Source organism: Xenia sp. Carnegie-2017, unplaced genomic scaffold (genome assembly GCF_021976095.1).
Source record: "Xenia sp. Carnegie-2017 unplaced genomic scaffold, XeniaSp_v1 HiC_scaffold_6, whole genome shotgun sequence".
NCBI lineage: Eukaryota > Metazoa > Cnidaria > Anthozoa > Malacalcyonacea > Xeniidae > Xenia > Xenia sp. Carnegie-2017.
In genome coordinates, this window is record NW_025813526.1 from 2,295,535 (window position 1) to 2,310,533 (window position 14,999).

At 33.5% G+C, this 14,999-nt stretch overlaps 3 protein-coding genes across 3 annotated transcripts; 2 read left to right on the forward strand and 1 right to left on the reverse strand.

The window, feature by feature from the left end:
• The first annotated feature begins 1,026 nt into the window (after positions 1-1,026).
• Positions 1,027-1,571, forward strand: LOC124457709. Its single transcript, XM_047007907.1, has 3 exons — positions 1,027-1,104; positions 1,193-1,393; positions 1,477-1,571. Exons 1-3 carry the CDS (start codon positions 1,057-1,059, stop codon positions 1,543-1,545), a joined length of 318 nt encoding a protein of 105 aa, XP_046863863.1. The 5' UTR covers positions 1,027-1,056; the 3' UTR covers positions 1,546-1,571.
• On the forward strand, positions 1,548-3,229 carry LOC124458369 (the record flags this gene model as incomplete). The annotated part of the gene is made up of 6 exons (XM_047008399.1): positions 1,548-1,662; positions 1,746-2,008; positions 2,091-2,260; positions 2,327-2,472; positions 2,582-2,773; positions 2,850-3,229. Coding segments are annotated over 6 exons (1,014 nt in total), but the record flags the coding sequence as incomplete, so codon positions are not given.
• On the reverse strand, positions 2,775-3,963 carry LOC124457708. The gene is made up of 3 exons (XM_047007906.1): positions 3,671-3,963; positions 3,250-3,504; positions 2,775-3,168 (listed from the first exon to the last, which is right to left on the reverse strand). The coding sequence occupies exons 1-3, from the start codon at positions 3,952-3,954 to the stop codon at positions 3,006-3,008; spliced, it is 702 nt and encodes a 233-aa protein (XP_046863862.1). The 5' UTR covers positions 3,955-3,963; the 3' UTR covers positions 2,775-3,005.
• Positions 3,964-14,999: the final 11,036 nt, after the last annotated feature.

Below are 14,999 nucleotides of genomic sequence, written 5' to 3' on the forward strand. Positions count from 1 at the left end.
ATTAGCAAAACAAAAAAATTTTATAAGTAAATAAACTTTTCCCTTATCCACAATCGTTTCTAGGGCTTATTTTAAGAAATAAGTAATATTCAACCAAAAAGTACTTTCTAACAATATTATTATACACCCTGTAGTTTAAAATAAAAAAAATATTGTTTATTTGCCGAACTGGGAAAATGTAAATGAAAAATGGGTCCAGACATTGCCATTGAAATGTCAGAATTGTGTCAAACTGATCAACAAGATGCTCCAAAAGAAAAGAAAGATGCTGTTTTACAAAGCTCGGATGAGATATGGTATGCTATTGTATAATGTTATGAATATTAGATGACAAATCTAATAAATTGTATCAGTTATGGAATATTGATCAAAGCAGTATCTATGAATATTAGCTAATGAGCTATATATAAACTCAAACGACTCAGTAATTTAGTAAATGTACTTAATTTTTTTCAGATGATGTTGAGAAAAGTAACATCTTTGATGCTGCTCATTATTCTGATGTAATTGATGAAGATAGTGCAGAGCATGTGGATAGTGACTTTGAGGAGCAACAATCTCAAGATTCATATACAGATGGGGAAACTGAGGATGAACTTTCAGCAAATCAAACATCAAGTGAAGAAGACAGTGATACCGATGATTCTGATGGAAAATGGTACTTATAAACTTTCTATGTTACCACATGCTATATAGAAATCATCATTGATGTATGATTAGGATTGTTTCTGTTGCAGTGTTTATGCAGCAAATGATGGAGATTTAAGGAAGCAACCAAAATACATTGTTTTTCTTTCACAACTAATGAAACTGTTTGATGTTTGCCCATCCTGTAAAGTGCCTGATGTCCTTGTGGAAATGAAAGAATTTGGAACCATGATTCAAGTAGAGACAACTTGCAACAATGTCCAATGCAAACAACGCAGTAACATTTGGGGTAGCCAACCCAACATTAGGATTGCAATGTCAACACTTCCTGCAGGAAACCTACTTCTTTCGTTTGGAATTTTGAGTGGAGGTGGATCTGCCAGCAAAACTTTAAAAATATTCCAGCACATGGGATTGCGGTGCATGTCATTGCGATCTTTTTTCCGACATCAAAATGTATGTGTGCAGTTTTTGCAGTTGTTGGTTGTTAATAAAAGATTTTCGTTAGGATTAATTTTGTGATAAGTTTCCATATTTTTTTCAGACCAAGCTGTTTCCAAGCATTCATTTATATTGGAAAAAGTACAAAGACTCTTTGAACACAAATTTAAGGAAAATCCAAGACATAGTTCTTGCTGGTGATGGCCGCCATGAGAGTATGGGCCATTGTGCAAAACACTGTGCATACAGCATATTCTGTTGTAATGGTGACATAAATAAAATTGTAGATTTTTGTTTAGTGCAGGTACGTAAAAATAATTTGAGATTACCTTTTCCAAAGCACTGATAATTTTTTTATACATTGTTGGATTCTTTTACTACTCTTAGAGAAATGAAGCTGGTAACAGCCCAGCAATGGAGTATCTAGCTTTCACAAAGGCACTGGAGAGGCTTTAAAAGATGGCTTGAATGTGACAACTTTTATTTCGGATCGTCACACATCTATTTCAAAACACATGAAGGAGAAGCTTCCTAAAATTACCCACTACTTTAACTTGTGGCACTTGGCAAAAAGTAAGTAATAACTGTGTTTAGTGTTCTATGTGATTGGCTTAGCTTTAAAAGCGTTTACATTCTTTTTCTTATTTGTAAATCAGAAGTCAATAAAATTCTTAAAAAAATTGCAAAAGAGAAAGGTTGTCAGGAGCTTCTTCCTTGGGTGAAGCCATGTGTGAATCATTTGTATTGGAGTGCAATGTCAACTGAAGATGGTGATGGACAGGTCATATGGGCTAAGTTTTCATCATTCTTGGAACACATGGCCAATGTTCATTCAAATCTTCCCAATCCCATTTTCAATGCCTGTGCTCATGGTGATGACATTGAGGAAAGGATGTGGCTTAATAAAGGTAAGACATTTGTATAGTGAACATAATTTGTGCTTAAAATGTTTTAGACATGATGATGCAAGATACATTTATTTAAATTTAAATTTATTTAAGTCAGTTGTGTTTGAGAAAACACAAGCTGCTCTTTTGAATAGTAATCTGAAAAGGGGTATTTCCCAAGCGTCACCACTTTCACAGACCAGCTGCCTGGAAGGTTTCCACTCAGTGTTAAACCATTTTTCTCCAAAAATGATTTCATACTCGTTTGCAGGGATGTATTGCAGGTACGCAAGTAAATTAAGGCCAAATGAAAAAATAAATAATTTATACTTTGATTTTTACCTATCTAGACACATTTTGGCTGTTTTGCATTTTAACGATAACTTGAGGAGAGATGAGGTGATTGTGAAAGATAAGAAACAAGTTAAAGTGGTGTACCCTAAATTTAAAAATGGTGATGCTACAGTAAGAAGTGTTAGAGTTCATCAAATTTTTGGTGAGATATGATTTCAATGACAACTTGTGTACACAAGCACAGTTACAACAGACACTCATAGATGTTCAAAACACAATTTCTGTTCCTAAAATTGAACATCTGTGTGTAGATTATAATGATGAACTTTATCACACAATGATGAAGGCTACCAAAAAGCAATTTGAAAAGGCATCTGAAGAGTTGTCAAATATGTCTCCTGCACCAATGCATACAATGTTTGAGAGACAATCAAGAGCAAAGGCCATTAAAAAGAAGATCAACCGCCAGAAAATGGTAGTTGCAAATGTACCACCCACCAATGGTATGACTAAGACATTCTTTATTTAATACTTAAACTTATTGTCTACATGTCAATCACAAAAAATATAACATTTTAGTCCAACCAACAGTGTCAAATAACATCACCAGTGAAGAAAGAACTTGTCCACACTGTCGAGCATGTGGGAAAGCAATGAAAGGCCATCAATATGTCCTTGACTGTCCACGGAACAAGAATCCAAATTGAGGGTGAATATTGGCATACAAATAGTAATTTATTCATCCTCAAGTTCATCATCATCATAACCTTGGAAATCTTTTCCAGGAAATCGAGTCCTTATTGAATGATAGGCACAAGCAGGCAGTGGTATCCTTTTCCTTCCTAAGTAACCATGCACCAGCTGGGTAAACTCTCGATAGGCAACACTTCTTAAATACCTATATTTACAAATTAAACAAATGTTTGTTTCACAATAATTAAATTTAACATAAGATGAAAGCACATAGGTATGTACGTACCTGTTCTCATCATCATGTTTCGCATATTTTCTTCCATCTATTTTCCTGAATTTTGGGCCTGCCATTCGCAATGACCAAATATCCAGACACACTGAATTGAATGCTGGATGAAGTGTAATACATTTAGGAACAACTTTCATTTCACCCAGCACCATTTCACTGTTTAAGGACTCTATGCATTCGTCAAGTTCTTGGCAACACTGACTCTCTTTTTCATTTTGAAGCATATTAGTCCTGCAATTACCACAAATGCACCTACAAATACAAAGAGCATGCATTTGTTCATGTTGGAATACAACTTGTAGTTTGAATTGATAATGTGAACAAAGAACGCTGTGCAACTGAGATAACGCTCATTGACTTCGCGTGAAGTGAATTATGGCCCTAACTTGTAAATATTTTAACAAATAAATCTACTCACCACTGCTCCAACGGCACACGATTGTTGAATCTATCAAGCAGCGTTTCCAAAAAAAATTGACGTTCACGTAATCCGTCATGATAATTTTGAACCCATTCTTCATCAGCAACAGGTTCATCTTGATATGGCAACATTTGTGATTCAATGAAATGTTCAGACGCATCAATAGAGTCACTTAGGTGATCGACGATAACCAAACTTTCGGCTCCCATCATGTACTTTGAAATCGAATCATTATCTGAATCATTTAGACTCTCAATTGAAAGCAAAGAGCTCGAAGACATCTTTAATTTTTCAGGCGCACAATATAAAATTTAAAAACTTATGGTTCTACTCAGAGTGTAATAAAATTGCGAATTTATAGCTGTGTCTTTAGTATGGTATTATGTCTTGTGTTTGTTCGAGAAAAGCACTCGAAAGCGTGTTCCCGATTTGACGTCAGATCCGGCGTTATTTGTTTTTCTCGTCCTAGGCCTTTTGACATCACGAACAATCAAAAAATAACCAACTTTAAGGCATCCAAAGTCCACGAAGATGAAACTTTTCAATTATAAAATATATTTCAAATATTCTAAAAATAGTCTAAACTATCATAATATTGTGTTTTTGAAAACATGTCATGTGCACTTTAAACATTCACCCACCGAGCAAACGAAAGCGATATATGTTGAAACGTTTAATGACTAATATATAAAAGTAAAATATATGTGCTTCTACATCTCAATATCAACAATGCCAATGTGCTCATCTCGCCTCTAATAATTAACATAATTAAATTACATTATTACCCAATCAATGACCTGTTAGTAAACTTTACGTGGGAAAGTTACCACTCGTTAACACTCCCACTTGATAACTCTTAACCGAAATAAAATAATGAAAAGTTATAAATCGTTAAACTATACTGTTCATGTTGTAGTGTTTTCTATCAAAGATCTCAATTTCTCAAAGTTAAATTTTGGTAATCCTTTCGTTAGAATATCGGCTTTCATTTTATCAGTTGAGCATTGAACAATATTGACTTCTTTCGACTGAACTCGTTCCAGGACAAAATGATGACAAATGTCAATATGCTTAGTACGGTTGTGGTACTTAGCATTCTTTGCAAGTTCAATCGCTCCTGGATTATCCTCAAAGATTGTAATTGGTCTTTCCATTCCAAATCCATTGTCCATAAGTAATCTTTGAATCCAAATTGCTTCCTGCGTGGTGTAACTTAATGCTACATATTCTGCTTCAGTTGTGCTCTTTGCAACCGTTCTTTGTTTTCAGCTTGACCAGCTGACTGTGCTATTGCCAATTTGAAAAATGTAACCTGATGTTGATTTGCATGTATTAATGTCTCCAGCCCAATCTGCATCATAAAACCCTAAAAGGTCAGAGTTTCCTTCTGCCAAAAACTTCAATCCATGATCTGTTGTTCCCTTTAGGTATCGTAATATACGCTCCACACCACTCCAGCGCTCTTTACTTGGCTTTGCCATGAACTGGGATGAGACTCCCACTACAACTGATATATCTGGTGGCGAAATTACTGAAAGATATGTGAGACATCCAATTGCCTGTTGATAAGTTTGCGTGTCAAACTTCTCTTCATCATCCTAGCATTCAAAAAACTTCTTTGAAGTTTCGAGGGGTGTAATTATAGGTTTACAATCCTGCATCCCGAATTTATCCAAAATCTTCTCGATGTATTTGTGCTGGCTAATCGTGATAACCTTAGCTTCTCGGTTACGTCGGATCAACATCCCCAGTAGAAAATGAACATTGCCTTTATCTTCCATCTTGAATTTTTTGCTGATTGCTTCCTTTTCTTCCTTTAACATGGTGATATGAACAAAATCCACTTGCTGTCATCACATCTATCAAATAATCATGTTAAACAATATGAAAAATATGAATTTTGTATCAAAACTTAGCTGTAAAAATTTTTTTTCACTTCTTTAACGTATTTAATACTCAATGCGGTTGTGTTATGACAAAAATTGCAAGTTTTAATGAATAGAATCACAGCTAAATTCAAAACAGTATTGTGTAAATTCGAAAGATTATATTTGCGCACCCAATAATAACTCAAACAAATTCCACTTGCTGTCATCACATCTATTAAACAATTATCTTAAAAACCTGTTGTTGGCACAATCTGATACTATCTTTCACAAAATACAAAAACATGAATTTGTTTGTCAAAACCTAGCTGTAAAATTTTTTGCACCATGTATATAATACAGGATGTGGTTTGTGTTATCACAAAAAACACACATATTAAAGTATGTGAAAGAAGTAAATACAAAAACAGTATGCTTGTAGGGTTACAAGGTTATATTTGTGCAAAATTTGGTCTTAAAATTCAACAATTTATTTTATTTAAACCTATTCTAAGCAAACACTTATCGCAAAAGCATTGTACTGGAAAAATCAGTAAAAATGGATAAACGCTAAAACAATCAAATATTGCGATACAAAAAATGGTCAGCAAACATAAAAAACAAAATAAGAAAGAAGTAAAAATCTATAATAAAATTTAGATGTAAGAGATGATATGTTGAACATGACTGATCGTGCAACAATTAAAATTGAAGAAGACAACAACAAAAAGAAGAAGAATTCAAAATGATTAAAGAATATCAGAAACAACAAGAAAAAGTTTTTTCTTGACTCTGAAGATGACTACAGCTAAGGTTGTCGAAACATCAGTAAACAACAACAAAAACAGTCCTTCTCAGGACTATACCAACTTGGACGATCTACATTTACAAACATGTAACGGTACTCCTAGGTTCAAACCATTTACTTTATAACAAGCAAAAGTATTAGAAAGGCTTCAATAAAAAAAAAACAACAACAGGAAGAAGAAGAAAGAAACAAGAATAATTTAATTGAACAATGTAATAATTATTTTGATTTTGTTTTATTATCATATGATATTAACGAAGATGAGAGACAATTATATATTGAACATTTTAGTAAAATAGTTGAGATTTATTAGACATCATTGTATTCAGAAAAATATTTCACTTTGTCTTCAGCAGCCTTTAATTCATCTGTCATCGTTTTGATATTACACTCTGATACAGATCGACTTGAATAATAATTTTGGAGTTCATCCAAATTAGCTTGTGCTAATATTAATTTAACTTGGGGTTTTTCTTTTATTTTTCATAACCAATTAATAGATGTCTTAATTCATCGCATTCATCTTCCAAAGCTTGAAAATCTTTTAAATCTGCAATTCTTTTTCATTCATTTTGCATTGTTATCTCTTTAAATTCTTCATATTCATTTTGCAAATCAGACATATTTTGTTTTAACTTACGAATCAATTCATAGCATTCATCTTGCAAAGCTTGAAGATTAGGCCGTATTCTGTATCAAGAAAATGTGCTAAAAAATGATTTCTAAATGCCGAAATTCATGACTACATAAAAATCACAGAAAACTACTTATTTTTAATGACTGAATATGATTTAAGTTGTTTGCATCTCTTGAAATTGCAATCTTTGGAGTTTCAGTACTCCAAAGTTTCATAACATTCGTTTAAAGTTTTACCTGTCGCCATCTTGTTTTATTTGTGAAACTGATGACAACATAGCAAAAATTGCGGGTGCACTGTTACATGATAGCAACTACTATCATGTAATATCATTTATAAACTACTATTATATTATATTATATTACTAAGCATTCCATATTTTTATATTTTAACTTTAAAATCCATTTTGCAATGTCATTACTAATTAGGACATAATCTAGAAGCTTGCTTGCATGTGCTAGAAGCTTGCTTACATGCGAAACATATTTTGAAACCAAAACCGCATTTGTTGTTATTGTGGTTAACTATTTAGTGCTGTAACATACTGTATTAAGTATGGGATGTAGGTCACAAAACCACAATACTTCCCATTAGATATTATATATATATGAGTAGTTTACACCACTGAGTACAACCTACGAGAACAACCTACGAGCACAAGCTACGAGGAGATAAACTTAGGAGGCATAGACTACCGAAGTAGTTTGACAAGCTACAATCTACCAGACAACTATCTTGGCATTTATGCCATAACTATCTTTTGGCTTTTGTGCCTTTAATCTATTTGGAAAACTGTTGTGAGTCATTGTTGGACTCACGAACGCTCAAGAATAAAGACTCACGGTTGTACTCAGACAGAGGAGATAAGTTTTATTCATACTTATCGATATTATAATTAAGACACTTATCCACTTTAATATTTATGCGTTGGTTAATAAATTGTTTGAGAAATATAACTGGTTCACACTATCTTTGTTTCGTGTGGAAATAGAACCAAAATTAATAGTTATTCTTTCGGGACCACGCACGTAACATGCACAATGATCAAAACATTTTAAAGGTGAAAATGGGCCATTGACTGATTTACCGAGACATCTTTGAAAAAAGTTTTACATTGTCACGAGCTTTGGTTACTATACAATGGTGAGCAAAAAGACATCGCTGAAAAGAACAAAAATTTGATGAAAAAATTCAGTCCATGAAAAGTCCTTTGGCTGAGTACCGTGGAGAGTTAAAGTACCATAGAAATTGCTAGGCAAAGTTCACCAATGTCGGCCTGATTAGACGGGCTGAAAAAAGAATGAGCAAAAAGTTTGAGGCTTCAGCAGCCACTGTCAATGAAAACTATATACAAGAAAATAAGTCGACAGATGTAAATGAGCCTCACACGAAACTGCTACGATCATCCTCGTTTTGTCATGACAGTTCTAAACCTCCGATAAGAACTAAAGCAGTTTTGCCATCAATATGCATAATATGCAAGCAAGAAAAGTCCTTCGTCACTCAATCGGTAAATAATGTAACAAATAAACCAATATGTTACAGGTATTCCAATACCTGTTTTGTAACATCATAATGTTCTGTACTTAATCTACCTACTATATGATTTTACTTTTGTTGTCTTACTGATGGTGAGCAATGTCCAATTTTTCTACAATTTGGTAAAGATCTTTATTTATTGACAAGAGTTCAGCGATAGTTAATGCTTCAAGGTAAATGTAAAAATATATTTTTGCTACTATTGTCTTTTTTGCATTTGCTTTGTATTTCTTTCGGTCCTAGGTACACTCTCTTTGCATCTGGCAAGTGTTCGGACGAATGCCTTCCCCAATGCAGATAGCATGCTTTTGCACATTAAGAGAGCCAACTACCAAGCAGCCATCTGGAAGAATAGTTTGCAATCGCACATTAATGTTCAACCTCCTGTGAGCCATGGATGGCATATGAAAATGGTCAGTTAGAGATTCTTTGGATGACTGGACCATCTGCTCCAGATACACTTATTGAGTGCGTGACATGCAAGTGTAAAGCTGGTTGCAAGAATCTTCGATGCTCGCGTGAAGTCTGGTTTGCAATGTACTGACATTTGCGGTTGTTCTGACTGCAGTAACTACGCCTCTGAAGATGACAGCCCAATGAAAGAGCCGGATGAGTGCGATGATAGCGATTACGATGATGCCGACGATACACATGAAAACTTCATAAACGATTTCAATGAAATGTTCTGTTAAGAATGCACTGCTCAGCAGTGTGTACAGCAGGAGCTAGATGATGATCAAAGGATTCTGAGTACGCAATCTCATGTGCCAATTTATTATCGTTATATTATTTACACAAAAAGATGAAGGACTCCTTCGCAATTCAATTTCAAGTTTTTCATTTTTAGTCTTTTGTCCATCAAGCAGCTATGGAAGATTAATAGCTAAACATATCATTTCAAATTAACTTAGAAAGATTGACCTTAATCATTATTTAGCACCGTTCTTTTGAATATGAGCCAGCAAATTTAGCGAATTTCACGCAAAACAATATGGCGGATATAGAAAATAAATGTCGAATTTTTGATGGCTTTAGCTCTCTTGATTGCAACTTTTCGGGATGTAAACAGGCAGATTTATGTTAAGTGAGTACATATCAGTACATCTATGTTGTTTTTACTTAGTCATGAATTTCTGCATCTCAACCCGAACAATAATCCACCAGAGAATACGACCTAGATCTTTTAATTCCGCAGCCGGATTTATTTCATTTTGCAAACACTTTATGTTTATTTTGCAAATCAGACAGTTATTTTAACTCCCTAATTTCTGTTTGATTTTTTTTTGAGGTTTGGAGTTTACATTTTCATGTTCACACCAGGGGCGGATCCAGCTTCTGGGCTGACCGTGGCACTGTGACTTAGCGAGCGCCTTCGGCGCGAGGCAACGCTAGGGGGGTCTGGGTGCATGCTCCCCCAGAAAATTTTTAAATCTAGACTCTCGGAAAAGCGAATTTCAGCATTTTTAATGTAGAATATAACAATATTTTAGTGATAATCTCATCTAAAAAAATTCTAATATCACCATTTTTTTAATTCTGTTCGGATAGAAGAATAAAAATTTTTTCTTACCTTGTGGTGTCTGATGTAAAATCAATGCAGTTTCCGTACCTTTCTGTAATCACAGGATTGTTGCCGCAGGAGTGAGAGAAAGATGAAGCATGTTATGTTATGTTAGAGCTGCATCAGATATACACATGGCAAAGGCATTTTTAAGTGAAGTGAACGAACCATTTTTATGCTGGGACTCGATGAGAGGATGGGTAGAATAGTATTTCGCATTCTCAAACATTTCAACACTAGTTAGGAATCTCAAGTCAATAGAGAGAGTCTTATTCCCAACTAATGCAATTGAACATGCATTGAACAGAAAATTCCCATTGGCTAAAGTACTAAAAGAAAAATTTGTATTTAAGTATCAATGGCTGCTTTGTTATACCAAGTTATACCTGGAAACAAATCTGCTAGACTGACTCTGACATTAGAATAAATAAGGGTAACCAATGCTGTTAAAGATGGACTAATAATATTGAAATTGAGAAAGTTATTTTGTCTTTGTGTTAATTTGGTAACATCATGATAAAGTCAAAGTCACAGGCAGGTAGTCTAAGATTTGGAACTAGTCTAGGCATGTTGAACAGGATTCAGACGACTTATTGATTCCATCTACTATAGCATCAATATTCTATATAAATCGCAAAAGAAAGTAACAGTTATTCAAAATGATATGTTAGTTTCTTTGACCAGGGGATAACATAAAATGGCAGGAAAACAAGGATAATACATTATTGATTAGGTTAAATTTTAAAAAGGACTACCTTTGACTAATATTGAAGTAAAACATTTTTTTTAACAGACAGTAACAATTAAAATTATTTAGGCTGTACATTAGACAGACTGAGTATGCAAAATAATGACAGCTTTAGACATATATTTTACATGATACACTAAATATGAATAGCTGAAAATTAACGGATTGATCATATATTTCAGGCCAAGATGTCAAAAGTAAATAAAAATATAAATTAATACCCCAATACATGTAAATTCTTACCTAACAGGGACATTGGGTCCTGATCTTTCAATTTGGCTTTCAGGGAACAGCAGTTTTGAAAATGAACAAGTTAAGTAGCATAATATCACCAGTAGAATTTATACGACGAAGCCTTTCATTGTTGATTATTTTACCACATTGTTAGACAATTCACCAGAAATAATTTCGCAAGCGTTCTCTTGCTGAAAGATTTGGACGAGCTTTTCAAGAACATCGATCTTTTTAGAAGTTACCATTGATCCTAATCGCTGAGTAGAACAAGAAGTAGCGTTTTTTCAAGTCGACAAGAATCGAGCTATTGCATATGACTTGTATTTATTGCGCAATCGAAATACATTCACCGTGGCGCACATGACCAAAACGTTCCCTGTGATTGGCTTGCAACGCTGCACCGTGGCTGAAGGTTACTATATTTAGCAACTATTGCGAAATTTTTTGAACGCTGACCGTGGCATTTCATTCTGAGATTGCAGGTTCGAATTTACGAACATATTCCACATATTCCGAGCATATTCATGGCATATTCGGCAAGATACGAGACGCTTTCGGTGATTTTACAGTTCAGAGTTTAACTGGATGATAATACTATTTTAACAAGACGTTTAATTTGAAGTTTTTGTTCTGTTAACACAAATTTTTGACAAAAAATTACAATATTCATTTAATTTTTGCTTTTGATCGAATTTTGCTGTATTTGAGCAAAAAATTTTAATGATGAAAAAGTCAACCCTGGAAAAACTTAAGTGGCAGAATTCTGACCGTGGCTCAAGCCACTTTCGCCATGGCCTAGATCCGCCCCTGCACACATATAAAATAGTTTTCTTTTCCACCAATTTGATGTGTTTGGACTTGATTTTACTGATTCCATTATACAACATAAAACAAGCTTAACAAATCTATGATACATTAGTTATTCAATGCATACGATTTCAAACAACATTTCTTTTATATATGAACAAAATTAATCAATTTGTTATGAATTTTGCATTTCATATAAAAAAGTAAACTTTTTTTTGTATAAAAAGACAAATCATTAAAAAAGTTTATAAAATTGTACAAAAAAACAAAAAACATTTAAGCATGAATATATGAAACGTTCAAGGTTATCATACAAATAGTAACCATATATGGTATTAAAAGTTCATGGACCGGTCAACCCCCCTGGCGGGGATTAATACTGGCCGGTAAACAAATGTTGTTTGGTTTGGTTTAGTTTTATATGGTATTAAAAACATGTAGTAGTTCTTTATTGACGTTTAAAAAATGCAAAGCATCCTTATGAGTAACTTCTAGACAGTCACTAATGTCAAACAAATTGGAAAGTCAAGGTTATGTTCTAAATTTAAACAAAAATTAGTATCATCTTGTATTAAGTACAACCAAGGGCAATCATGCCAAAAATGGGAAAAATGAAAGGAAATGCAATTTTTTACATTAAATTCAATTTTATATAAGGTCGTACTCATTAAAAATTTTTTTTTGATCAAGAAAATGGAATCAGACAAATTATACAAAGTTTTTATTTTTTTTTTTCAAAGATGTAAGAAGCAAAAACCGTTTTGAAATATTTATTGAGAAAAATAAAAAAAATTTATTGAAAAAAAATTCACAACTAACACTACAAATTGAATGATCAAATTTAATTGGAAAAAAAATCAAATTTAAGAAGAAAAAAATAGAAAATGAGCAAGTGTCTCTACAAACACCATTATCGAATTGGGAAAATAATACTGAGACAAATTACTATGAAAATCAAAATCATATATCACTGTCACTGGAGTGTCCACAGCCTATAGATTAAGATTTAACAGAGGAAAGCGATGGTAAAATAAATTCTGAACAATCGCAAATTACTAAAGATTTTTTTCAAATAATTCTACTTTGAATACTTCCATTATAATATGCAAAAGTCAGCCCCTGTAAGCTTAAATCAGAATTATCGAAAATTTCTCCTAAAAACTATGCATCTATGAAACTTGTGAATATTATGTTCCCAATTACAAACACAAGTATTATGTCACCAAACACGATAATATGGTGCTTAAACCCATCACAATTCTAAATTTCATGTATTACTTCTAAAATCCCAAATATGGCCTTCCAAACTCTAAAAATTTATTGCAAACACTATGTAACTCTTGCCAAATAAATACCTTTGCCAAATACAAATACTCTTGCTGAACTCTTTTGTTTAATGTTTTCCAGTCTAACTACGATTCTACACTTGTATTCATTTGCCATTCGGATTTAAGCTTTCTAAATCCATTTATTCCATTGAGTTCTATAATAACTGAGGGGAAACGTCAACAAAATTAGTATAAATTATTAGCGCGGCCGTGGTCAAAACATGGCGGATTTTGGTGGTCAAAGTCATGAGAGACGCTGGCTCATGAAATAAAATTTTTGTCGCCCACCCTGATTTGACCACCACGATTGGATCAACACAGTCTCAAGCTTAAATAGATGAATAGCATCAATTGACAAAACGGCTTAAATAGATAATAATCATCAATCCAAGGGAAACTCCGTAACTATCCAAATTCAATACGTTTTGCGCACCCGCGAAAAGTTAGCATGGCGGAAAAACGACCAAAACGTAAGAATTCACCATATTATAGATATTGCTGTTCAAAAGGAATGGAATCATTGTGTATTAAATTAGGCAAATTTTAACTACAATTAAGCTATTATTTATTCTACCTTGATATACAGCGTGTAAAAAGAAGAAATCCGAGACTCTGGAGAAAGTTCTGAATGATGGTTTAGCCTTGTAGGCGAAAGAAAAAGGATCAAAATGTTGGGGGAAAAAGCCTTCTCATTTTCGCTTAGTGCAAGTTGGTTGTAAGAGGTTGACCCACACGCCTTACCGCTGCCGTCAAGGATCAATTAAGCAAAATGGTAATGTTAATATTTAGTATTTATATTAAAATTTACTATCTTCAGTAGTATGTTGAGATTGTTGTTCTTGTTTGCAATTTTATGCTAAATAATATGTAGTATGCATGTGTAACTACATCATGCTACGAAATTTTGTACTTGAAATATTGACTGTACAATTTTGCTGCTTTAAATCATGTATGGCTCAAACAATTTTGTCCAGTGTCCTTAGCAGATTTGACTATTTAGTTTCTTATGGGTAAGCAGAAAGACAACTGAGTAAACTGTCATTACATTACCATGCATGGTTGTACCTAAAACTGTTACAGGTCAATGTTGTTCAAGTTAGGTACTGTATAAGAAATTGCATTGTAAATTCATATTAGATAACCAGCAGTATGATAGCTCTGTGGCTGATGACTTTCAAGTAAATGATGAGCACAAGCAAACAGACGTTGATATTGGTAAGCATCAATGTATATGTATAATATTGTTAAATGTAATAGATTTGTCTAATGATTGCTCATGCTTGAAATGCTTTTGGTAAAACTAATAATTGCATTTGAAATCAATAATTGCAATAATTTGTTGAAATGCATGTATGTAGCTCTATCCACTTTGATATTGAGCACCTTTATTTGAAATTGTCTTAGATCATATACCGTCTCATTTAATCAGAAATTGTCCACAACAAGCTCACTCAGCTAACAATTTTTAATTTCTTTACAATATAAGTCATTATTGTTTTGTAGAGCTAGAGAATCTTATATTTGAATGCAGAGGACTTTTGGCTTCAGAGAAAGAGGATGCCAAGAAATGGTCTGATCGCATGGAAGAGCTTCATTCTCTTTGGGAAAATAATAGATCTACCATATTCGAAACCTTGATCCAATGTGAATCAGTTGATAAAGGCACACCATGCTTCAACTGTGGGGAATCTCCAGGCTTGATAAAGTGTCATCAGTGTGGTAGTAACTGGCCAGTCTGTGTTGAATGTGATAGGAAAATTCATGAAAGAAAGCCATTCTATGATAGACATGGGTGGATC